This window comes from Triturus cristatus, chromosome 12, assembly GCF_964204655.1.
Source record: "Triturus cristatus chromosome 12, aTriCri1.1, whole genome shotgun sequence".
In the NCBI taxonomy this organism is placed as follows: Eukaryota; Metazoa; Chordata; class Amphibia; order Caudata; family Salamandridae; genus Triturus; species Triturus cristatus.
This window is the reverse complement of record NC_140595.1, coordinates 3,466,329-3,493,616: the sequence shown is the minus strand read 5'-3', so window position 1 is coordinate 3,493,616 and position 27,288 is coordinate 3,466,329. Positions and strand designations below refer to the sequence as shown.

At 48.1% G+C, this 27,288-nt stretch overlaps 1 protein-coding gene across 1 annotated transcript; it reads left to right on the top strand.

Annotated features, from left to right (window-relative positions):
* Window positions 1-3,208: 3,208 nt before the first annotated feature.
* RPS15 (ribosomal protein S15) lies at window positions 3,209-24,831 on the top strand. Its single transcript, XM_085636912.1, has 4 exons — window positions 3,209-3,332; window positions 3,929-4,014; window positions 4,301-4,535; window positions 24,681-24,831. Exons 1-4 carry the CDS (start codon window positions 3,330-3,332, stop codon window positions 24,792-24,794), a joined length of 438 nt encoding a protein of 145 aa, XP_085493038.1. The 5' UTR covers window positions 3,209-3,329; the 3' UTR covers window positions 24,795-24,831.
* The last annotated feature ends 2,457 nt before the right edge of the window (window positions 24,832-27,288 follow it).

Sequence of the window (27,288 nt, the reverse complement as noted above, 5' to 3'; positions counted from 1 at the left end):
ATGCTCTGTGCTCAGGTTTTTACACACACCCATACAGAAATCCCAGCATGGCTGCATGGGACTTAAGCTCAACCTCAGTCCAAGCTGAGGAGTCCAAATCATTCCCTAGCAGACATTCGACTGGGATTGCAAAAGAAACCACTACCTGTTTCTGGCCAGTAACCCCTCCTCATTCTAAGGTTACCATCGCCATGGGATGGACCTTCGTGACATTGTCAGCATTGGTGACTCGATAAGTCTGCCCAGTCAGGTACTGTCCTGGAGGTAGCAGTTTTTCTGTCACAGTGGTGACATTGGCGCCTGCATCTTGCAGAGTTTCTTCTCTAATCCCTTAATCGAGGGCTGATGTTTGTATTTTTCAATATTAGTAGGCCTCACAGCTCAGGTTGCATGTTCCACCCCTTCCTCAGAGACTAGTGCAGGTTCCTAGTGTAGGTTCCTTGTGCTCTCGGATTTGCTCAGGGCAAACTAGGGATCCCACCTGGAGACTTGCTTTTCCTGTGCTAACTGGAGTAGTAGTAGGGGGGTTCATGTTGGGACAGGCAGAGTCTCCAGGTCAGTGTCCAGTCTTCTGACAGTTGTGACACCATGCCTTTTTTGGATCCCAATTTTTACCTTGGCACCCAGTTTTTGGTTAAGAGTTTTGGGGTCCACCCTCTTTAGCAGGTTGTTGCTGGCAGGATATCCAAGTCTTTGGTAGTGCTCCAGCTCGCAGGACAAGTCACCCTGTCGCGATTGTCGAGAGGGGGCTGATGACGGCAGGGTTTTCATCAAAGTTCTGCTGCAGTTCTCGCCAGCCAGTGACTTTTCTTCGTCCTTCTTCTGTTGATTCATCAAATTCGAAGATCAGGTCCAAGGGGTGCCACCTAAATACTCAATTTAGGGGTCTTAAGAGGAGTACCAGGTAGTAGCCAATGGGCTGCCTTTCTGTAGGGCGACTACACCCTCTATGTGACCACTTCCTATGGGAAGTGGGCATAACCCTGACCCTAATACGCTAATTCTTTCCAACACAAGATGGAGGATTCTAAAAAGTCGGGGTCCATATCAGCTGGCCCATCCTAGGGGTGGTGCTGGCTGAAAGTGGGCACACCGCCTAATCTAAATAATGTTCCTGCCTTTCTTACCGCCAAAAGTGGAGTCAGGACAGGGAGTGGGCACCTTCACAATATGGAGAGGATTGGGGTCGCATATCAAAGGTAGCAGGGCCTTTGAAGTTTCCCACCCTGGAATGCCCATCCTGCTTGGACGAGGTACGAACACTTCCACCCAGACCAGGCTTTGTTCCTGTCCTCCTAGAGGGAAGGCTCTTACCTCGGGAGGTCAGAGATTAATCTAGGGTGGCTGGCTGATTGAGACCGGTCATTCAACACACTAGTAGTCGAAAGGTTTTCAAGGGCACCTCTAAGGTGCTATTTGGGTGCATCTATTAATAAATCTAGCACTGGCATCAGTCTGGGTTTATTAAGACAAGGTGTTTGATAGCAAACACCTTGGGATACAGTGAAGCCATCAAGTAGCTGGGGAACTCGTAATGACGAGTGTCCAGCACATGTGCTCATTACGGCTTCACTGTGTACTTGCGATATTTAAGGGTGAACTTAGATATCACAGGGACACACCCACTCATGCAGATATACCCACATATGGGTATAGTGCACCCTGCCTTAGGGCTTTAAGGACTGCCGTGGTGATGTCCTACCTATACCACATGTAGTGTTGGCAGATATGGCACACACGGATATGTGTCATGTTGACTCTTGGTTTTCTCTGCACCAAGACACGCAGACTGCAATGGCAGCTTGCATGAGCTTGCTGAGGGGTCCCTTAGGGTGGCACAATTAGTACTGCAGCCTTTAGGAACACTCTTTAAGTCCAATGCCCTAAGTACCAGGGATACCACTTACTAGGGATTTAAGAGGGATTCAAAGGGTTTATGGAACAATCATACAGTTTATGTGAAGAACAGGGGACCTGGTTAAGAGGAACCCTGCACACTTTTAGTCAAAATTGCAAGTTACCAGGCAAAAAGTGGGGGGGCGGGGGGGGGTAACCATGTTAAAAGGGGTACTTTCCTAAAATCCTGTTATATACCCTGTTAGCCACCCTTACCCGATCCAATAGCTCACTTATAGGCGCAACTTTTCAACTTACAAATAGATGGCACTGTGTGAGGCGGGGGCTCGTGCCCTGCGCTTCCTAAGAGGCATTCTGCCCCCCGTGCCTCTCCTACAAAACCAGAGTGTCATTAGGCTGTCACGGATGTCCAGGGGTGTTTTCACGCCTCTTAATGGACATCGGCTGCTTACAGCCTCCAAAAGCGAGCTGAAAATGTTCTGCCCGTTTTTCTGGCAACCCTATGATGTTGGCTCCTCACCAGGTGAGGGTCTGAAGGGAGCCCAAGGCGTGTGACACACGGTGGCCCGTGTGTGTTGGTAGGTAGGTTGGCGAGACTGATTGGACTCCCCAAATCCCACCTTTCCCCTCTTAACTCCGTTCTCCATTTTATATTTGGGGCCAAAAGAAGTGACCACATCACACCCATTTTGCCTTCCCTCCGTTGGCTTCCGATCGATGCAAAATTCAATCTACAAGATGGTCTATACCACCCACAAAGCCTTGCACCCTTCCTCTCCTCGCTACCTGGCGAATAAACTGAAACTCTCTGGAGGCTCCAGACCGTCTCGTAATGCGGAACAATTACTGCTTGAGCCCCCCACCTTCAAGAGGAAAGGATCGATGGCTCAATCCTCCGGCAATGCGGCCAGAATCTGGGACTCGCTGCCTCCATTGCTCCGTACCACCCCCTCTACCCAGACCTCCAAAGCCGACCTCAAATCTCTCCTCTTCCAAAGACACTTCCAGGACCTATACCCGCCCTTTCAAGCCCCTCAAGGAAGTTCATCACTATAGTAAATGTTGTATTCTGTGCCTGTGCAAGTGTCATCCCAGTGTGTTTGTGTGTGACTGCCATCTATGGCTGTATCACACCTCTTCTTGTATCTCATTTGCTTCTGTAACATGTACATTTGTCACATTCTCCTCATGTATAGTAACCGGTCCTATTGTGAAGCGCCCTGACACCTTTGAGTAAAGCCCGCGCTATATAAAAATGCATTAATAAATAGGCGTTGCCAGTGCTTGTTTGTTTTTGTTTTATTACGTTTTGTCGCTCAGTCACGGCTGTGCCAGGATTGGAACTGTGAGGTTGGTGTTTTTTTACGTAGGTACCGGATGTGACGATGGCGTAACCCGGAAGTCCTCCACTAACTCTCGCGACATAACCCGGCCTCGCGCGAGATCTGTCCTTTCCGAGAGCTGCTGTCAAAATGGTGGGTGTCTGCTGCGGTCCTGGGTCCGGTCCATCCGCCTCCATCCTGCCCCGAACCGTGACTGGGGGGCCCGAGGCGCTGCCCGCCTCTCCCCGCGGCCCTGCTCTTACCGGGGATGTCTGGAGGGGGCGGGGGGAGCCTGGCAAGTCCCGGAGCCGGACCCTCGCTCCGTCCGGTGTCGGTGCGGAGCATCGGGAGAGCCTGGGGCGGGGGGGCATGGAGGACCGCGGGGGCTCGTGTGTGCCGGGCGGGGCTCCCCACGGGAGTGGAGCCGGGGGCTGGAGGGGTGCGGGACGGGAGAGGCTGATTAGGAGCCGGGGTCTGCGGGGTAGAGTCTCCCTGGAGGGCCCTCCTTGAGGGGGAAGGGGCGCCCTGAGACCGGAGCTCTGGAGTCCGAGGGGAGCGGCGCCCGGATGCTGGAGCTGAGAGGGAGCGGCCCCCAGGGACCCCTCGCTCTCTTGATGCTGCCGCAGAGGACACTGAGCGTCAGCAGACATTCCTCGGTGCACGCCCGGGTGACCCAAGGGCCGGGTGGTGGTCTGGGGGCTCCGGGGGTCGCGGCAGTCCTTCAGTTCACGGTATCTTCTTTCTTGCAGGCGGAAGTTGAGCAGAAGAAGAAGCGAACTTTCAGGAAGTTCACCTACCGGGGGGTGGACCTGGACCAGCTGCTGGACATGTCCTAGTAAGTTTCACCCCCCCCCCCTTGGATGTGCACATGTGGAGATGGCTTGTACCCGCGCGGTGTTAACCCAGGTGCGGTGTGTGTTGATACGGAGGTCCGGATGCTTGCGAGAGCTTGGCCACCCTGCAGGGACCGCCAGACTGCCTGGTGTGAGACCGCTCTTCCACTCTAGCCCTGTATGTAGGCTTGCTCCAGCTTCAAACACCTGGCCCCTACGAGTAGCTGTTTCTCTTTGAAACTTAATGTGGTGTAATGTGTGGTTCTTCTGTCCTGCTTTTCCCCACAGTGAGCAGATCATGCAGCTGTACTGCGCCCGCCAGCGCCGGCGGCTGAACCGGGGCCTGCGCCGCAAGCAGCACTCCCTCCTGAAGCGCCTCCGCAAAGCCAAGAAAGAGGCTCCTCCCATGGAGAAACCAGAAGTGGTGAAGACTCACCTGCGCGACATGATCATCCTCCCCGAGATGGTGGGAAGCATGGTGGGCGTGTACAACGGGAAGACCTTCAACCAGGTGGAGATCAAGGTGAGCTGGGCAGCTGTCAAGCTTGTGAAGTACAGAGTGGGTGGATTGCTTCAGATGGGGCTCGCCCATTTAAAGTCTTTGCGGTGGCAGGATTCTGCACTTCTAGGGCATTGTGGAGGATCCTGAAAGTGTGGTTAACAGTGGGCGTCTGGGCCTTATGACCTGATGTTGAATGTGAGAAGCTGGTTACTTGTGGGCTCAGCGTTAATACATTGTGGTGTGGTCATGGTTTCCTGGGATCACCAGTGGTATGTGCTGGTAATTTGTTCCAGATAAGCCTAAAAGTGGGGTACATGTTAATGCAAGAAAACCATTCCCCCACAGATGTCTGTTTGGAAAAGTAGGAAAACTAGTGGGGGCTACCACCTTCAGAGGCCGGGGGCTAGATGGCAGGACTGGTGCTTGTGGATATCTGTCATAGTCTGGTACAATGTTGATGACTAATGCAGAAGGCAAGCTGTGGCTGATGCACTCCAGGAATTATGGCAGATTAATAAAAATTGCAATATTAACTCTGCAGGTGATATCTTTTCAGTCTGTCACATTAGTAATATGGTAACACTGATTTTATTCAAGTCCCACTTGTAAATGCCCTGCCCTGTAGGCTACAAGGCTTACACTTGCATAGAGGTGTCTTTTTTAGGTCTCTCCTGATTCAGTGCATGCGCTGGTCTGGCCGAGACACTTAGTGTATGGGTTTTGAAAGTGCTGCCACACGGCCTAACGCTTGCGTTCTCGCAAGCGTGCGCGCAGCAGGCATTTTACACCGCCTGAGGCTTTCACTCTTTCCGCCCGCGGCCAATGCTTGTTTGCCAAGCTTTGGCCGCGCACACAACTCCCTCTTCTCCCCTCCCCCCCCCCCCCATCACATATGGCGTCGTGCGCGGCCAATGCTGGTTTCTTTTGTATTGAGCACTCAGCAAGAGCACATGTGTTATCCAACTGCCTCCCTAGTGAGCTTCTCTTCCCCCTTTGGTGCTCCTTGTTGCTCTCCTGCTTGTGTACTTCTCCCTTCTCCTCTCTCGCCCCTTGTTTCTGTGCCCCACCACATAATTTCATGGTTGCCTATCTGTCTGTGTGCTTCTCCCCCACCTGCTTTACATTACTCATTGGCCCGCTCTCTTCCCCACCCCGCCGCTGCTCCCTCCATCCTACCCTTTGTGTTGCTTCCCCCACCTGCAACTCCTCCTGTCAGTTGCGTCTTCTCCCTAACCCCGCCCTCTGTGTTGTATCCGTTACCCCACCGCACCCGCCGTGTTACTCCCCCGAACCCTATCTTTCTATGTTGCTCACTTCCCACCAGTGCATCAATTAAAAAAAATAAAAATTTGCTTGCATAATTTTGTTGGCACAGGCATGTGATGGGTGCGAACTGACAAAATGACGCAACTGCTATGTCATAGCGCTTGTTTAGTTATTTGCTGTAGCCATGCTGCACAGCACCAGCAATTATGTACAGCATTGGTTAAGAACCATCAGGAAAAGCCAATAGTTACCAAAGGCAAGACTCGTTGGCTTTGCCAGTGCTTGTTTTTGAGCTTGTGCTGCTTTGTATTATGGTTCCTTCAGCTCTACGTCTGCCTGTGGCTCAGGTAGTGCGCCCTATTACGAGTGCAGCTACCTTAGTGCTCCATGCTGGCACACCCACCTCTCTCCACTGGCTGAGACTCCCAATGTCTGTCGCTCCTCACGTCATTTCCGGGTACTGGATGGGGGGGGCAGTGGCCGTCCTCTTTTATCCCCCTGCTGGACACGCTATTTCACGATTGGTTACTCCGCATCTGCACCAGTTATCGGTATAGTGCTTCACACACCAAGACCTGAGGTGCTTAGTTGTGGTTAGGTAAGGGTTGCTCACATTAATGAGATTGGTATAACTTCAGGTACAACAGTGCAGTGAAAAGGGATGGATATTTGTACGGTCTCGCTTACAACTGGTCACTTCAACTGTGGGCTACCGAGCATTTTCTGTTCGTTCGGTGTAACTGAGGGGTACCACATCTCTCACTGGCTGCGTTCTCGGAGGGCTGCGTTGCAGTTTTAGAAGCTATGGAGAACTCTAAGGTAAGTGCTAATTGACCTACCCACCTCGAACGATAGCTTTCTTTCTTATCGTTTGATATGTAGAGGATGTGGCCTTAAGGCCAGCGCTGCCGACTTTGGGCGCTGGGGAACCGGGTTCGAGCCTCTGTGTTGTATTGTATTGATTCTTATATAGCGCTGCTGTGACCCTACGGGTATCCTGGCGCTCTGATATAGCACAAGTATTACCGGTGCGAGAGATTAAACAGGTTGGAGGGGTTAGGCTTTCGGAAAGAGCCATGTTTTGAGGCTCTTTCTGAAATCAATTAATGAGTCTAGTTGTCTAATCTTCTGTGGTAATTCATTCCACAGCCGAGCACCCACCACGCTGAAAGCCCTCCCGCCCATCCTAGACCGTTTGAATCTAGGAATTACCAGCAAGTTAGCGGTAGAAGAGCGAAGCTCTCTCTGCAGGAGGTACCAGGTGAACTTTTCCTGAAGGGGGATTAGGCCCATCCCGTGTGTTGCTCTGTATACCAAACAGAGGGATTTAAAAAGGACCCTTTCTCTGATTGGCAGCCAGTGAAGCTCTCTCAGAGCCTGCGTAGAGGATGAGATATCTCTGCGGTTTAGCACTAATTTAGCCGCAGCCGATTGAACTCTTTGTAGCCCCTGGAGGATGTATTGAGGGGCCCCCATTACAGAGTTACAATAGTCCTTCCTACTCAACACTGTGCTGCTCACAACCAGGGAACGCATCTCTTTCCGTAAGATCAGGCACAGTAGCCCAAAGCACACACTGGAGGTTATTATCTATAGATTGCGTATTGTCTTAGCCGGGGTCAGCGAGTCCTCCTCTGGGGCAAGCCTGAACTCCACCGGTGAAAGTAGAGGCAACCTTGCTGGTGAGTAATACAGTGCCTCGGTCTTCCCTCCATTGAACTGCAAGGAATTACTCTGCAGCCAGTCAGGTAGCCATATGATCTCCACACCTTCTGGGGCAGGGGGTCGAGTGGTGAACCCGAAGATATGCTTTGCACCGTAGAATTAAAGATAAGGTTTGAAAGGGTGGGAAACATATCCAAGGTGCATTGCTGACCCGGGACACCTTCGGTTACCTCTGACCCATGGGCCTGAGTGGCAGTTTCGTTATCCTTAAAGGAGCCCACGATCTTAGCCACTTTTTCCTCAAAGTGGGTAGCGATCTCATCACATAACTTCTGTGAAGCCTCCACTTTGTTTTCCAAGCAGGTTGGAGCCGAAAGGTCTCTGACAATCTTAAAGAGTTCTCTGGTTCCATTTGTTGCTTGTACAATAGTTTTGCGTTGGCTCAGCATCATGTGATGCTGGGCCATGCCTACCCAAAAATGAATGTCCTTGTGTAACGCAACTTGTATCTTGTAAAGCGCTCCAATACCTTCGGGTCGAGTTCGCACTGTGTATGTATGTGTGTGTGTGTGTGTATATATATACTGAAAAAACCATAGGTTTCACACAAGTTATAGTTGGCTGTACATTTCACTCGTAAAAAACCAATGAAATTCCACGTTATAGTTAGTGCAGGCAACTATAACTCACGCGACCGCAATCCTCTGCTGATGCTAATACTGTATTTAGACACTTATTTGCCCATGTCTTCTTCCATTAAATTTTAGCTATACATATATTACAAATATTTTTTTTTCATAAAGACACATGTCGTCAGCAGAGGATTGCGGTCGCGTGAGTTATAGTTGCCTGCACTAACTATAACGTGGAATTTCATTGGTTTTTTACGAGTGACATGTACAGCTAACTATAACTTGTGTGAAACCTATGGTTTTTTCAGTGAATTTGCAAGGTTTTTTAAATGCTAATTCCTAACTATAACTTGTGTAAAACCTATGGTTTTTCAGTGAATTTGTACGGTTTTTTAAATGCTAAGTTACTTTAAGCCGTGCGCGCCCACTTCACGCAGTTCGTTCCGTGCGCGCACGGTGCGCTTCGCGCACCGCGTGCCCACTTTACGCAGTTAGTGCCGTGCACGCACAGTGGGCACGCGGTGCGCTACGCGCACCGCGTGCCCACGTTACGCTGGATGGGCCATGTACGCACGATGCGCTTCGTGCACCGTCCGCACACGGAGGACATATTATGCGCTTCGTTGTGAAAGGTTATCTATTAAATGTACAAGGAACTACTGAACAGATTTACACCAGACCTACAAAAGGCACTTCCTTGACCTTATGGCTACCTCTCTGCCAAATTACAAGTAATTCTGTTCAGCCGTTCGGGCTGTAGCTGTGTCTAAAGGTCCTATGGAAAAATGCATGGGGAAAACACGTTTTGGGACCCCCCTTTTTTCTCAGCCCCCGCTTGACGAATCACCCCGAGACTTTCAGGGTAGGAGCGGAGCGTAGCGCCCCATTAGTTTTGAAAATTTCGCGAGGATTCGTCAACCGGCGCCAAAGTTATTCAAAATAGAATGTTGCGGATTTCCTATAGAAACAGGGTCCTAACTAGAACTACCTACTGGCAACCGCCAGTAGGTTATATATATATATATATATATATATATATATATATATATATATATATTATATATTACAAACTCCAAAGAAATGGAATGTCGACGCCGTGTCGTTTTGGAAAAATAGTTTTTATGTCAGCTGTTAAGAGTCGGACGCGTTTCGCCTGCCCAGCAGGCTTGCTCACCAACAACTCAAAGTTTTTTGCCTCCATTTAAACTCGTGAATCAGTTCCGTGTCACATGGTAAACTACAACCATAAACAGTGAAGACATACTCGTAGTTTTTTACATACATTAGGATCTTTTGCGTTTTTCTCTAATGTTGTTAACTTTATAGCTCATACATATCATGATAGCATAACGGATAGCATATTTCATTTTATCCAACACTGCTCAATATTGAAATAATATATCTCCAGTGAGAATAATGATCGGTGTACATATTAAGATAACACTTCTCAATCGTGTGCCCTACCAAAATAGTGGATTCAGAGACACAAATTGTTCCCGATAACAATTAAAAAGGCGCATTTGAAAGCCTATGAACATTATTAACAGTTAATAACTCTAGTGAGTATGCTCATACGCTCATGTCTCAGAATTGCCGACATTTTTCAATGATTCAATGCGTCATAGATTTTCAAAATTTGTCAAGCACTGTTTGCAATAAAATTACCACAGTAATGTATTGCAGTTTGTATTGCATTACTGGACCGGGCTTCGGAGGTCCATTAAACGCCGACGCGCCTTGCGTTCAGGAGGTGGTGGGTTGCAGAAGCAAGTTGAAACCCAATAAATATATATATATATATATATAATTTTTTTTTTTTTTTTTTTTTTTTTTTTAAATTGAGGCAGGTCCGCAACACCCATGGGGCTAAAAGGCCGCCCTGTTCGTTGTGGAGTCACCAGATTGTTTCCACCGCTCCCCAACAATCCCATGCGGCTGCCAGCTTAGATGCATGTTTTGTGGCAATTAAGCTCTCGGGCTCTTGTTTCAGAAAGGGGCACGATAGATGTATTAGAAAAGTAGCTTCTCATCATGCCTACCGGCTGTGCTGCTCTTGCTGGCTCTAGTGGGTGAAAAAAGAACTGTGACTACAGCTTTCACGGGTGAGTTACGCCATAGAGGTCTCTGCGCAGTGCAACTCTAGTGCCTCGCAGGCCCCATTAAGCGGATGAAGGGACATAACACATCCTGGCCTACTTAGCACAATCCATATAACTTCAAGCACCCGTGCAGCCCATGTTAAATTTTAGGTGAGAATAGTTCATACAGTTCTGTGCCTCTGTTTTCTTTGCATTCCGGTACTTGTAATCTTGCTTTTCCCGGTAGTCGCGCAAAACCGCAAGTACCATGATAGAAACAGCAGCCAGACGAACTATTCACACGTCATGCTGGAAAATGTGACACTTTGAAATTGCATTTATGTAGCGCTTGCTATCACTGACTAGGCGTTGAAACTGTATAAAGTGTTCACCGAGCCTGGATTTGCCCATGCACATGACGTAGAACCAAGCATACCAATAGGCGTCCAGGTGAATAACCAAGTGGAACAGCTGCACTGTATTGACTCTTATGCAAACACCAACATTATCATAAGTGAAATCATCCTTGTTTTCCAAGTCAGGGGTGGGCTTGATCCTCCATTACGTAGTGCCATACCCTTGCACATTAGTTAAACTCCACATATCTACCCCAAAAGAGCACAGCAAGAACATCACTGTAGCCTAGCAAGAACATCACTGTAGCCTCAACAAAATGACTTGTGGCCCACTAACAATCTCTGTACTGTGGTGAAACATCGGGATGTGCAGGGTTATGGAGGTGTCCGTATTATTTTGGGATTCCAAAATTTCAGTATGCGTTCCCAGGGTGCCCGAGTTAAAGGCTTGCTTTCCTGGATTCGCTTTGGGCGAGAACCGTGCTCAACATCATAAATGCTAACTTTTTAATGAAGGTGGGAGAGAATCTGGGGCGGCTCCTCCACTAGGAGCGTCGCCTCACTGCATTCTCAGTGCGAGAAGCTGAAACATAAAATGGTAATTACCATTTTATGTTTCTGCTTCTTGCACTGTGAGAAATAAGTGTTTGGGGGCGTGCGGATCTGCTCGAGGTAAGGAAGGAGTGGCTTGCCCACTGCTGAGGGCACTGACTTTTTGGTCGGCCCTGTGCACACTCTGCGGGAGAAAATGGCTGTTCGAGGCATATGAGCTGCAGATCACACACTAAGGATAAGATCGCCATCTGGTGTTGGGCTCGGATGATTGCAGGTTGTTGTCGTCTTCGGAAGAAGTCTTTGGTCACGAGATTGGTGACTCCTCCCCTGGACAACAGTGCGCATGGGCATCCACTCCATCCTCAGATTGTTTTTTTCCGCCATTGGGTTCGGATGAACTTTTTTCCGCTCCAGCAGAAAACTTCTAGCAATCAGACCAACTCTCAAAATTTGAAAACTTGACGTCAAAATACACATCGGACCGGATCCGGGCGCGGCTGATGGAAAGGACACCTTTTAAAAAATGTCCCCATTGTGGAGCAAAGTTTCCTCATAGTGATCACCACGAGGTCTGTAATTTGTGCCTTTCACCAGACCACAACGAATCCAGCTGTCCAGTCTGCGCCGCTTTCCGTTCGAAGAAAACTATCCGGGACCGAAGAGCTCGACGCCATATCATGGCCAAGCCGGTTCCGGAACCAGAAGACATCTTTGCACAGGATGTCCCTGACGACGACTCCGAATATCTCCAGATCGTGTCTGAGGCTGCCGATTCTGATCCGGGGCAGCCTGCGAGTTTCCCCATCAATCTCGTTCTGCAACAGCATTTCAGACTTTTTTGACTCTAAAATCAAGAAAGTATATGAGTCTTTTGGGCCAGTGAAGACCACGGTTAAATCCGATTTAGCGGGCTTAACACCGAACTATGCTACCCTGACACAATTTGATTCAATAGACCTAAATACGGTCAAGCAGGAACTAAGTCGTTGCAAATCGGGCTCGCCAGACGACCCTTGCCCTCCTAAACTCTGGAGCCGCATAGCTGATTTTGTGGCCCCCGCTATTCAACGCATTTGGAATTTGTCCATCTCATCGGGGGTGTTCCCGGATATTTGGAAACATGCCACTCTTCTCCCCCTAAAGAAAAAATCTAATGGGGACCCTAAGGATCTCAATAATCTCCGTCCAATCTCCCTCCTTGCAGCACCAGGCAAAATGCTTGAAAAAGTTATCCAGCGGCAATTAAATCAATTCATTGAATACAACAAAACTCTACATGAGACGCAATCAGGCTTCCGACCTGGTTTTAGCACCGAAACAGCTTTAATTGAGGTGGCAGAGTCAGTAAGGTGGTCGATGGACTCGGGAGACTCAGCGATGCTGGTGCTCCTGGATCTGTCGGCCGCCTTTGACACGGTCGACCACGCTATACTACTGTCTCGACTAGCGGAGATAGGCATCCAGGGTCAGGCACTGAAGTGGTTACAGTCCTATCTGACTCAAAGAACTCAGAAGGTGGCATTAAGGGACGTCTTTTCTACACCTAAAGCGCTGAACTGTGGCGTCCCACAGGGCTCGGCTTTGAGCCCACTTTTATTTAATGTCTACCTGGCTCCACTCTTTACGCTGATCGCCAATTGGGGGATCAAGGCAATCTCATACGCCGACGATACCCAATTGGTGTTCCCATACTCAGAAGTGTCAGAGGCATCCTTCTCAAATTTTAAGGGGTGCCTACAAGACGTAGCCTGCTGGATGAACACCAATAAATTAAAACTCAACACTAGTAAAACTGAGGTGATCTTCTTTGGCAGAGACCCCCCCCCACCATCTGATTTATGGTGGCCGGCAGAGATGGGTATAGCTCCCTCGCCTAGCCATTCTGCAAGAAATCTAGGTGTGCGGTGGGATAATAAGTTGTCCTTTGTTTCACACACACAGCAAGTTGCTGGCTGCTGTATGAGCAAGTTGAGGAATCTACGTAAGATTCTTCGACTTCTACCAGTCAGCTGCCGAAAAACCGTAGTCCACGCCACAGTCACATCCAGGCTGGATTACGCCAACGGTCTGTATTTGGGCCTACCAAAGTACCTTATACAGCAACTACAACTGGTTCAAAATGCGGCTGCGAGACTTTTAATGAGGATTCCGTTCAAGCACTCAGTCTCTCCGTACCTCCTCTCCCTTCACTGGTTACCAGTTGCTAGTAGAATAAAATTCAAAGCACTCACTCTGGCCTTCAGATCCTTATATGGAAACTGCCCAAATTACCTGAAAGTTCGACTTCCAAGGTATTCCCAATCTCGTTCGCTCAGATCCAACAACCATGTGCGTCTGACAGCCCCTAGAGTAAAAAGAGCCCGGCTGGGAGGACGAACCTTCTCGGCCAATGTGGCCAATCTATGGAACTCACTACCCATCACCCTCCAACAGGCCCCATCTGAAGCCTGTTTTAAACACCTGCTGAAAACCTGGCTGTTTACCCAGTCTCGCTAAATGCTACCCTCTCCAGCCTCCATGGTCTGATACACTTGTTCTCTCAGCGCCGGGACACCTCCTCGTGAGGTAGCTGTTCGCGCTATACAAAACTCTGTATTATTATTATTATTACCAGCCCCCCTACCCCAACACCACCCAAAAAGACATTGGTCAAGACTCTGCCAGCTGGGCCCAGTCGCGATCCAAAAACATCTTCAGAAGCCCCGCCCTCGGGCCCGGCTCCGAAGAAAAGTAAGCCTGCAGGTGGCTCGGGCTCGAGCAAACCTCATGTCATTGTGCCTATAATACCTTCGGCACCGAAGCAGGCTCCGAGACCGAAATCTCCATCGGCCCCGAAACGTTCTTCGGCGCAGAGGTCTCCACCGGCACCGAAAGGTTCTTCGGCACTGAACCTCCTCGGTGCCGAAACAAGTCCATAAAGAACAAAAATCAGAAACAAAAAAGTCGGCGCCAAAGCTGCCTTCGGACAGTGAGTAACTCTTTCGGCCTGATCCAAAGCAAAAACGGATTTACATAAATCCGAAAACTGGACATGTCACAGCGGTGCCCTACAAGAAAAGGAAGCTGGACACACCACCTCCAAAGAAGGACTGTGCCACTTCACCCATACGTCCTTCCTCTCCTACATTACCTCCTATTCCATCCCCCCACCGCCTTCACCTCTACCATCTCCTTCTCACATACCACCTGCACAGGACGATGATTATGATTTAGGGGGAGGGGGAGACCCAGATTTCTTTACTGATCCCTTTACACTCCCGGACACAGCACCAGTAGATGACTGGACTTACCCTATGCCTGATATGCCTGACCCCACTCCATACCCCTCAAAACCCTCCCCTCCTGATGACCATCTAGGGTTCGGTCAGCTTATAAACCGAGCGGCTTTGTTTCATGGCGTCACCATGCACACAGACACTCCTGAGGAGGATTTTCTCCTCAACACTTTTGAGCAGTCGCAGAAAACAGTACACATTCTACCCATGATTAAGGGAGTGATCATGCATGCCAATGAGGTTTTTAAAGACCCTGTCAGGGCCAGGGTTCTCCACCCCAGAATAGAAAAAAAATACAGACCGGCGCCACAAGATCCTGCGTACATCAAGGCGCAACTCCCCCTCGACTCACTAGTCGTATCAAATGCCAGAAAGCAGGTGAACTCCCAAACAACCGGAGACACGCCGCCCCCAGACAAAGAGTCTAAACTCTTGGAGGCTTCCGGCAAAGGGGTTGCCGCACAAGCTGCTAACCACTGGATTATTGCCAATACACAAGCCCTATTGGCTAGTTATGATAGAGCTCATTATGATCAACTAGAGGATCTCTTGCAACACCTGCCTGATCCATACAAAACACAGGCCACTGACCTCATCCAAGAGGGCAAACTGATATCCAATGCCTCCATTAAATGTGCATTAGACGCAGCGGACACCGCCTCTAGGGCAGTCAACACAAGCGTATTGCTTAGATGCCACGCATGGCTGCGCATTTCCGGCTTCAAGCCGGAAGTCAAAACCACCATTCTTGCTCAACCCTTTAATCAGGAGCAACTATTCGGGCCTGCAGTAGACACTGCCCTAGAAAAAATGAAAGATAATGAGACTGCCAAATCAATAGGAGCATTGCAGTCTACTCAACCCAGAGGCTCCTTTCGTCGCTCCTTTTATAGAGGAGCTTCCAAAAATGTGGGAACAGACAACTCTACCACCTTCAAAGCATCAGGTCAAACATCCCCTAACAGAGGATATTTTAGAGGAGGTTACAGGGGAAACAATACTAGAGGACGGGGCAACAACACCCGCACCTCTCCAGCCACCAAACAGTGACTTGCCACCACTCCCTCCCCCCCCAGACCATTCCACTCCGGTCGGGGGAAGACTTCAACAGTTCCTACCTGTCTGGAATACCATCACTACAGACAGGTGGGTAAGACAAATTATCCAATCTGGCTACTGCCTCGAACTCATAAACCCACCCCCAAACATTCCACCCAGGCACCGTCCCATGACGTCTCACCACCTCACGCTCCTCAAACAAGAAATCCAGTCTTTGCTTCAAAAACACGCAATAGAACCTGTTCCACTACAATATCAGGGCACAGGAGTATATTCCCTATACTTCCTCATTCCCAAAAAGGACACAACCTGAAGACCCATACTGGACCTCGGACTACTAAACCAGTACATACAATCGGATCATTTCCGCATGATCCCTCTCCAACAGGTCCTTTCATTACTTCAACAAGGAGACTTCCTTGCCACATTAGACCTCAAGGATGCATATTTTCACATCCCTATGCATCCCGCTCACAGGAAGTATCTACGATTCGTGGTAGACGGTCAGCATGATCAGTTTACAGTTCTCCCATTCGGAGTAACAACCTCACCCAGGGTATTCACCAAATGCTTGGCAGTTGTGGCAGCATATCTCAGGAGACAACAAATCCATGTCTTCCCCTATCTGGACGATTGGCTCACTAAAGCCAATACTCTAGACAAATGCGTTCTCCACACTCGCCGCACTATTCAAACCCTACACAACTTGGGATTTACCATCAACTATCCCAAATCTCAACTACAACCCTCCCATGTACATCAATACCTGGGAGCCACCATAGACACATCCAAAGCCATAGCTTACCCCAGCACAGCCAGGATAGCCAACATACAGAGGCTCATCAAAAAATTTCAAACACAACACTCTCTTCCCCGCAAGAGTGGTCATGCAACTCTTAGGCATGATGGCGTCATGCATCTCCATAGTACCCTACGCACGCCTTCAAATGCGTCCCTTACAAGAATGTCTAGCACAACAGTGGAACCAGGCCCACGGACAACTTACTGATCTGGTGTTGTTGGACAGCCGCTCACTTCGCTTGCTGAAGTGGTGGAACACCATCAACCTGTCCAAAGGGCGGCCGTTTTTAGAGCCTCTTCCACAAGTTGTGCTGACCACCGCATCTCTCACAGGGTGGGGAGCCCACCTCCTTCAACACGCCTCTTATGGCAGGTGGACCACTCAACAAAAACAACTCCACATCAATCACCTAGAACTTCTAGCGGTGTTCCTAGCACTGAAATCCTTCCAAGTGCATCTACAAAACAAAACTGTCCTCATTCGCACGGACACCATGACCACAATGTATTACATACAGAAACAAGGAGGGACACATTCTCTACAACTGTCCCAACTTGCACAACAAATTTGGAGATGGGCAATTCCCCAAAACATCTACCTGCTAGCAGAACACCTCCCAGGTGGCCGACCTCTTAAGTCGCCACACACAGCAGATACACGAATGGGAACTACACCCCAAAGTCTTACTCCCATTCTTCCAAAAGTGGGGACAACCAGACACAGACCTGTTCGCCACAAAAGAAAACGCAAAATGCCCAACCTTCGCCGCCAGGTTCCCACACACACGGTCAAAGGGCAATGCAATCTGGATGAACTGGTCAGGCAGATTTGCGTACGCTTTTCCGCCTCTCCCACTCATTCCATTTGTGGTACGCAAACTGAAACAGTCGCTAACACTCATCCTAGTAGCTCCCACTTGGGCACGTCAACCCTGGTTCACCACACTTCTGGAACTATCGCTAGTTCCACATCAAAAACTGCGTCTCTCCCCGGCTCTTTTAACCCAAAACCATGGAGAAATCAGACACCCAGATCCTAAAACACTGAACTTGGCAATCTGGCTCCTGAAGTCTTAGAGTTCGGGTACCTCAACCTTCCTCCAGACTGTATGAATATCATTAAAGAAGCCAAAAGACCTACTACTAGGGCATGCTATGCTGCAAAATGGAAACTATTTGCCATTTACTGCGCTAACAATGACATACAACCACTGGATGCTTCCATCCAAAACATAATTTGCTATTTACTACACTTGCAAAGATGCAATTTAGCGTATTCCTCTATACGTCTACATCTAGCGGCATTAGCAGCCTATTTGCAAGATAGACAACACCGGTCCCTCTTTAAGGTACCAGCCATTAAAGCATTTATGGAGGGTCTTAAAAGAATTATTCCTCCAAGGTTACCACCTTCCCCGGTGTGGAACCTTAATATTGTTCTAACAAGGCTCATGGGTCCCCCATTTGAACCAATGCACAAATGCGAACTGCAGTTCCTAACATGGAAAGTGGCTTTCCTCATCGCAATCACATCCCTGCGAAGAGTAAGTGAAATACAAGCCTTAACTCTCGCAGAACCCTTCCTACAACTACATCGTAACTAAGGGGTTCTTGGGACGAATCCAAAATTCCTCCCTAAAGTCATCTCCCCTTTCCATCTAAACCAGTCAGTCGAACTGCCAGTCTTCTTCCCTAATCCAGACTCAGTAGCTGAGAGGGCACTTCATAGTTAAGAGAGCCTTGCTGTATTACATCGACAGAACCAAACCTTTTCGGAAAACCAAGCAACTGTTTGTTGCTTTCGCTCCACCACATAAAGGCAACCCTATTTCCAAATCGGCTATCGCCAGGTGGATAGTCAAATGTATCCAAATATGTTACCAAAAAGCTAAACTTACTCTTACCGTTCACCGACCCAGGGCGCACTCCACGCGTAAAATAGGGGCTTCTATGGCATTCTTAGGGAACATCCCCGTAGACGTTTGCAAAGCAGCCAAATGGTCTACTACACACACCTTCTCTAAGCATTACTGTGTTGATGTGCAATCCAAACAACAAGCTTCAGTAGGCCAAGCTGTCCTAAAAACTCTATTCCAAACTGCTGCAACTGATACAGGTGACCACCGCTACGGGAGACACTGCTATATAGTCTATCCTCAGTGTGTGATCTGCAGCTCATATGCCTCGAACGGAATATGCTACTTACCAGTATGCATCTGTTCTTGGCGTGTAGAGCTGCAGAGCCACACACGCCCACCCGCCTCCCCGGGACCTGTGTCCATTCCAGCATTGTCTTAATTAGACACTACACATGGACATCCTTTCTCTTTACTTCTTATACACTCCATTTCCCATCATGGCGAAAAACAATCTGAGGATGGAGTGGATGCCCATGCGCACTGTTGTCCAGGGGAGGAGTCACCTATCTCGTGACCAAAGACTTCTTCCGAAGACAAAAACAACCTGCAATCATCAGAGTCCAACACCAGATGGCGATCTTATCCTTAGTGTGTGGCTCAGCAGCTCTACATGCCAAGAACAGATGCATACTGGTAAGTAGCATATTCCTTCCCGAAGGCGCCTGGCGCCGCCCCGACCAATCACAACGCTGCCATTGCAGCGTTGTGATTAGCTTAGGGGAGGGAGGCTGCCTGGAGTGCAGGTTAGTAGCAGAGGCGGCGCGGGGCCCGGGAAGGTAAGTTTGAGTCTCGTACCCAAATGGGGCCCATTGGCATTTTAGCAACACTAGTCTCAGTTTGAACAAAAAGACACACCCTCTTCAGGACTTACAAGAAACTATCCTCATTCACCACCACAATACAGCCTGATATTGTACAACCTTTTTAAGAATTAACACATCTGTGCCACATCTGCTTAGAGACTGATATTTCTCTGTTGCTGTCGGGTGAACCCAGTGGGAATTTATTTGTTCTCCTGTAACGAGTGCACACCACGTGCTGCTCCTTTATTGCAGCTGGCACCACACACTGCCCCTGCCATGCTGCCAATGATAGTAACGGGTAACTATTTAGTCACCCAAAAAATGGTCAAGGCGCCAATAAACAAAATACTGACTACCTGGTCTAATTTTATTCAGGAGAATATATTTTTTATTCTTTAGAAAATCTATTAGTTTTCGTATATCGCATCTTCACAAACGAGCACATTATACCACAAACCAACAAGCATTGGCATAGTCAACGGGTCTCGGCTTTGGGACCTTAGAAGTGTTTAGTTACGCAGCAGAATATCCTTGGTGCAATATCAACTGTTGCTTGGCTAGGCACTTATACGGTCCAAAAGGCGAGACCCATTTGCTATGCCAATGCTTGTTAATATTTGAAATGAAGGCTTTTTACCTGTCAAACTATTGCACTGCGGCAGTTGGGCTACTCAAGGTAACCTGAAGTGATGGCAATACTTTCTTCTGCCACAGTAGTGGATGGCACAGTAAGTGCTGGTGTCTACATTTTGGGTGTCTTAATGGCAGGAGTGTTTCTGCACCATATGTTGTCCTTGTGGAAAAGTTAAATAATTCAATCTCGGATTAGCTAACTTCTCCTTGTTTTGAGTCGGTGCACGTACACTAGTCCACATCAACCCAGTGTTGATACTCTAGAGACCAGCAAAAGTACACAAAAACCTGTGTGGTTTAGGCTGATTTCCTACAGGTACATTTTCAAATTGTGGGATTTTAGTAGTTCAGTCGGATTGCATTGTTGGGCATCAGAGTCAACTGTGAGCCAACTTTACGTTTCTCACGTCGAGATGGCAACACAGCCAAGAGGTGACTGTTTCCCATCCAGTTCAGTTATGGGTGCCTTCTGATGTTTATCTTAAAGCTTCTCATAAGTGTCTGCATTAATTTGGGTGCTTTGAATGTCGAATGGTCCCTGGCAGGGCACATACAGCCAATTGCAGCTTCTCTTTAATTGTAGACCGTGGCAGTGATCAGGTCTGTTAGCTCTGTAGTCCGCCTTGTTTGTGGAAATCTTACCATCGTACCAATTGGTTTTAAACCAGGCTTTATCATGGGCTTCCACTGCCCGGTGGAATCTGAAAGGCCGCCTGTGTAATGTGGGAGATGGCATATCTGGGTGCATCATGAGGGTGTCCCATTTCTTGTGTATGGATTGGGGTGCCGTTGACTCAGTGGTTTGAAAAACCAAATTTATTTCCGCAAGTACTTGCACTTCTAAAGCTAGGGTATCGTTTAGCCTACTGTATGTTTGCGTGTGATGTGAGCATAATATCAGTTGCATAGCTTTTCACCACATCAGCCACCAAAATCTTAGCTGGCATGTTATCTGCTAATTAAAAAATGCACCTGAGCTTTTCAGAACACTCTATCAAACATCTTGCTCTCACCTCCTAATCGGTTTACTTAAACTCCCCTAGTACCGACATCTTGTTATACGTCTGCAGTTTTCCTTTCACCAGAACAAAAACATCTCGCCTAATTCTTAAATTTCTACCAACCATTCTTTCTCAAAATACGTTTTTGAAGATGCTGGCTAATATAGTTTTCACCTACCTGTTTGTTGTACCCACCTTTCAGCAACCACAATTGATAAGCTCAAACATTGCTTCTGTGCGTTTCATTAAATGGGAACGGCTCGCTCACACAACTTCAAGTTCTTTAATCCTCCCATTTTTAGTTTTCGCCTAGGCAGCGCGCATACGCTGCTCTAGGAGAGGTCCTTTAGCAACCGGTCTTCACTTTTCAAGCACGCGTGCTTGTGGCGGCATCCACCTTGCGGGCAGCAGCGCGGCCACATTATCTACAAATATATGGCCCATGCCCGCCGCTGCTTGCTCCCGCAAGATGGATGCCGCCACAAGCACGCGTGCTTGAAAAGTGAAGACCGGTTGTTGAGGTTCTGCATCTGGCGCTGTATATGGCTAGTGCGCATTGCATGCTTTTGCACTCCTGCATGGCATTTGCTCGTTTTCTTGTTTTTGTGTCGCCAGCCGCAGTCGGAGGCCACAAAACGCTCCCTTTCACCCCCCCACCTCTCCAGGCCAGCATCATGTCTCCTACTCTCGTGGTCTGATGTCTGTCTCTGGGAATCGCCATACAAAGGGGCACTACCCAGCCCTGTGGCAGAAGTGCTCTAGCCCAATAGTCAACGTTGTAGTTATCTGCAGTCTCTCTCCAGGCCATGTCTCAGACCGCGACGGGTCTCGCTCAGAGCCTGGCGCTATTGCCACAGTCCCCACTGCGCGCACCAGCAATGCTGGTAAAGTCAAGCAGATGCCGCTGCAGCCTCCGGAAGGGCCCGTATTCCAAATCTCCAGTGAGAGGCTGCTCAGCCAAAATGGCCATCGGATCGGCAGCTGCTCTGCCTTGATGTCAGGTCACAGCCTAGCAGATAAGCCTCAGGCTTACGTGCTGCCAAAATTACTACATACAACAGGCGCTTGTGCGTGTCCAGGATCAGGAACTATTAATCTGGGACCGTTGGAGCTATAACGAATTGCCTCTTTTTTGATTTGGTAAAATTTTGTTCCAAACCTGCTGTGGAGCTGCTGGCTAGGGGGAAAGGCCTGTCGTTGGCAAGAAGTTTAGACTGAGAAGACAGTATTATTGTTATGCCCTTAATGAGACTCGAGCAAAATACTGTGAAATCTCCATTTCCGTTTCGATTTTGCTAATAATAGCATACCGTTCTCTTTTAATAAGAAATTGGACTGGCCAGAGGTTTGTTTCATGCTCTCTCGGATGCAGGAGGTATGCTCCATCAGTTTTTGAAAACAAACCTCTTACCTCTCATCTATTGAAGGAGAAGGTTTAATGCTTTATAGTGCCTAAGTCTGATTTCGTTGGCCATAGGCACTTCTCGACGTGTAGTCGGTGTCAGGAGGCTCCTGCCTTGCATGGATTCAGATATTTATTCTGAGCTGTGATGCTCATGACGGCACACCAGATGATGCACGCTGTACATGTTTTCAGTTCACTATGAGACACTCCCTTGAAACTGAGATGTCAACACAAGTAGATATAATTTGCACTGTGTGTTGAACTCCAGTGACGTTTTCCCTGTAGTTGGTGCCCACAAATGAACCATTCCTCCACTATTTCAGCGTTTGAGGGTTTGCAGAAACACCCAGTTAAGATTCAGCAGTCTTGGCAATGCCGTTTACTTACAAACGCCCACAAAATCAATTTGATACGTGGATCCCTATTGGCCCGAAATGCTTTGCGAGTGTCTATTTAACGTCTTGTCAATAGTGTAGGGCGGATTTGTTTTAGAACAAACTAATTAAACAAGCATGGCTGAACACTTGTAAGCAATGCTTGTTCGTTCTATCTTCTGCTGCTTTCAACCTGGTAGGTCAACCTAAAACACTAGGTAACCAGGCTATCTGTAATCTTGTTACACCGTTCCTTACATTTGAAAGGCACAAACGTAGAGCTGGTCAATTGGTAATAACAAATGGCCTACTGTTCTGTATTCTGTATTCCCACATAGCTCCCGATTAAGAAATGGAACACCACTTGTGTGACTGGGCCATGCACCTGCGACACACACCTCAGGGGACATCCTTTTTCACCCAGCAGAATTAACGTTTACCAGGTTGCTCTCTGTGGTTTGTCAGCCCCAGCTCAGCTGCCACCTAGGGAGACCTATCCGACACCCAGGGAAGTTCAGGGAGGTGTGACTTGTGTGGATCCCTAATAATTTCTTAATTGGAATCCCCCTTCAAAGCTCAAATTTAGAAAGTCACATTTCTATTTGGGGCAGCTGTGGACAGCTGTGCCGGGACAAATTTCCTTCCTTCCCAGCGTTCTCCCAGATTGTCTTCTGTAACCCCACATCCAGGGAACTCCCCTTTGTGGGAGGTCATTTCTCTCAACACACTGGAAGAAAATGGCTTCCTGCACATCCCCGCATGCATCTCATGACTCATCAGATCAAGGGGGGGATTGGAGGTGGCAACGCTATAGCTGCCCTCCCTTTTGGCCTTTAGAGGGGTGGCACATGGGGCGCACGGCAGCACATCCCCGTGGGTGGGTATTAGGTTAACTTGGAGCCATCCTCTTCATACGCCTGACGTGCCAGAGAACTGCTCCGGGCAGTCCTTGGCACGAACCGGAGTAATACCCACTACCTTCGTATATACATCTTCTTTTCCTGCTTTGTCATCCCTCCTGTCATGTATCTGTCACTCCCTACAGTCCACATGGCTCTGCGGTCCCTTGTAGTACTGGTTTCTTTCATGTACAGCTATTCTGTAATTCAGTCCACTTTTGAGTCCACTTTTCTGAAGCCCTGACGTGTTCCTTCCTGGTGGCATATTTAGTCCATGCAAATGGAATCCTCTAACTACTGCAGCCAGCCCTCCGTCTAGTGTTCAAGATGGAGAACATGCTTGTGGCTTGTCTTCTGATACCTGAATGTTACTCTTCCTAAGACCTGCTTACCACAACCAGTTTCTTCCAAGCTGTGCTGACCTCTACACAGGAACCCTCTACCACCAGGATTTTGACCAAACCCCTTTGTGAACAGGGCTGGACTGGCTGTAACTGGCATCCAACGTTTTCTCTGCAAACTGGAAGGGTGTCGGGCCAGATTTTCTGCGGTGGGGGTTGTTTTTCATTGGGGATCAGGTTTGCAGGGGTGCTGCTATATCTGCCCTCAGTAACCAATGCAGCAGGGTGACTGGTCTGTCAAAATTGCCAGGGCTGCTCTGCATTCCCAATCCTGCCCTATTTGTGAAGAACTAACAAAATGCCTCTGTGCCACTAGATCAGGAGCAATTGATCCTTTCTTTAGTCACTGCTGATACCTCGACTCACCATAGTTGCCACATAATCAACACACCACAGCAGTCAATATTGGCTTCAGTTGGTCGCCTTGCCCAGCTGCTTGAGTGCAGTTTCTCTAGAGCGGTGTATGGTGCCCAGCGTTGGTGGTAGTCCAAGCCTAGTTGCTGTTGTGGATATCGATGGACTGTGCGGTAAAGGCCACGGTTCACTGTTTAATCCTGGAGATTGAATCCTCTCCAGCATTAAAAATGCAAACCCTGTTCAGTTTTTGGTTGCTAAATTTACCCAAACTGGCGATCATTTGTTTAGAATGTTTGTTTATATAGCGGGCATCCCGCCATTAGTATAACCTTTGCAGGATTAAATCTGATTTGGCTTGTAATGTCTTATTGTGTTCTGGCTACGTTCTTGTGTTAATCATTTGATTGTGGGTATATGACTTTCAAGTTTGAGGGATAAGGGCTGGGGAATTGCTTATGCACTTTCTAGGTCAGAATGTAAGTGATTGTCTTGTGGGTGGTGGGATATGATGCTGACTGGTACTAAAACGAGCAGCCAGGCGTGCTTGGCCTTGCTTATACGTCCTTTATGTCCATTAAACGTAGCTACGGGATGTTGTCTAATTTAATCTCTGCACGGTGCCTGTTTAAACATGTTGCTTTTGTATTCTCTTATGAGTGGCACTTATTTGTTCTTCTTTTCTTACAGCCTGAGATGATTGGCCATTACCTTGGTGAATTTTCGATCACTTACAAGCCTGTCAAGCACGGCCGACCGGGTATCGGTGCCACTCATTCTTCTCGGTTCATTCCTCTGAAGTAAATGGCATCTGTTTGTAAATAAAGTTTTCTCAACTAGACTCTTGTCTTTGTCTGGGCAGTGTGGCACTAGTTGACTGCTTCTTTGCGAGCTTGCTGTTGGAAATCTCCTTTTCTGCATCACCTATATTTTTTATGCTTTTAGCTCGACTCCAAATTTCTGCTGGCTTTAGAATCGTGCGCTCGATCCTGCTAACCAGCTACGGAGTGCCTGTGCCTCCCCATATACATATTTACATTGGCATGTTTAACTTGCCTACAAGTCCCTAGTATATGATGAAAAATGTATCCAGGAACGTTAAATGCCACCAGTGGACTAAAGCACCTTTTGTGCCATCCTTTACAGTGGCAGTGTGAACTATGGTGTGTGGGTGAAACTCGTGGCGTATAAGTACTCTGCCAGGTTCAGATTTTTAGCACTGGGAGCTTGTTCCACCCTGTCAGGTCAGTGTGGGTATCGCCACGTGGGCAGACCTCGCCGGCTGAGTGGGATTTAAAGCCAACCCTTAGTGTAAACGTAGTTTCAGGCCTACCATTGTAGCCGTGTTAAATATGCAATTCCAACATATCAAAAGAACCCTTTTGACTGGTTAAAAAAACACCCTTTTGAATATTAATTGACCTCCATGGTAATCCTTGTGACCCACAAGGTAGGACGCGTTCTTCTTAAAAGCAGGACATGTAGAAATTTAGCGCCCAAAGCTTTCCCTGTGTTACAGGACTGAGGCCAGCCAGAAAAATCTACCAGGAGCAAACAGTAGGCTGCCCTGAATGGGCAGGGATGACTTCTGACTAAACATGGTGGGAGCTTTGGACATTTGTTTCAAATCCCACTCAACAGGTCTTCACATTTAGCACTTAGGGCATGCTCCAAAGGGGCGAGAAAAAGATACCAAGACCATTCTTGTTGATGCATTCTCTGAATGCTGAAGGATTCGACCCGAACGCACTGCTGTCTCTTGTGGATACAGTGGCTGAGAGGACAGTAGAATTACCATAATAAACCCCACAGCCCTCCAAGCCCACGTTTAGTAAGGCTGAAGACTCGCCATCATATAAATGCTCAAAGTGGGAAGGGTTTTTCCTGGGATTCTGTCCACTGGTCAGGAAATGCACACAGGTTGTTCCCCAATCGGTACTGCCAGGTGTAAATGTGGCATCCCCAATAATCCTCTACAGAATATTTTCTAGACCTAAAGCAGATCAGGCTGGACCTGTTGTGTGTGACTTGAGAGGAGACCTGAAGGGCATGTCCTGCTCTCTTGTGCTCAGGATAAAAAGAGAACTTGTATGGCCAGTTGGCTGACATGTGGCAAACTGTAAGATGCAGTTTCTCGAAGTTTCTAGCTGACCACTGACATTTGCGGCTGGACCTTTCTTTTGTCCTTTGTGTGACACCTGTTTAGTCGGAGTGCCTGCCCCCAAAGTCCTGGCCGAGGGCTTAGAAGTGAAGTACTGTGGTGGATTGGGACTTTGAAGACTTCAGCCGAAAGGGAAAATCTTTGACTAGGTCACACCGGTGTGGCCCACGTGGGCTCCATTGCAGTCAGCCTCATTGTGCCTAGGTCCCTGTGTACTGTGGCTATTTACTGAACATAAGCACTTTTTTTTGCATTTTGGCACTATTCCAATTCAAAACGTTAAAAGCTCCTCTCCCCAGTATCTTTTATTGAATTTTTGTTTTGATTATTTAATTTGACTCCTTTCCTAATTTTTCACTTTATTGCTGTTTTAGTACTGCATTAATACTTAATGCATTGCCTGTCTTTTTTGCCATAGCTACGTGGGGATTGAGGCCTTGCTATTTAGTGACTTTCAGGGTTACCTCTGACACTAGTTGTGATTACTCCCTGGGGTGGGTAGTCACCCAACCCAAATAATCCAGTTTCTTACATAGCTTTTAAATTTCAGTCAGCTGCCAATGTCTGAACCGACATGTCTTAAGCAGAATACCAGGATCTTTGTTTCATTGTTTGCGGTGTCACTCAGTAAGAAGCATTTGGAACAGGAGACTGTGCTGCAAACCTACGGGCTGCACAGCCAATAAGGCTACATAGTCCTTGTAGTATAAAGCTATTCCTTTCTCCTCTTCGGGCAAGCCCAAGTCATAAGCAGCCAGTTCTGCAGGCAGATCAGCCAAAAGTGAAACGGTGGGGCAGGTATTCCCTGCTTAATTCTATTGGTATGAATTTTCGCTCAGCGCCTCACTTTATCCGCCACCATTTATTAGAGTGCAATGTTTGTTTGCCCACTAACTGCCTAGAGTGAATACTCCTTGCCTTGGAGGACGTCATTGCCTGACTTGCATTTTCTCTGCCTATGACCTCATATGGTGCTGCGTCCTCGAGCTTCTGTGACGTTACGCTTCCACCTTGGGGTTGCTGCTGTGCTGGAACCGACAACTGAGAAGTCTTGGTTTGCTGTCCGTTTTTAATCGAGAAGAATCGCTTGGGTACATGGTGTAGGTAGGTATTTTTAACTCCACAACTTTTAGGAGG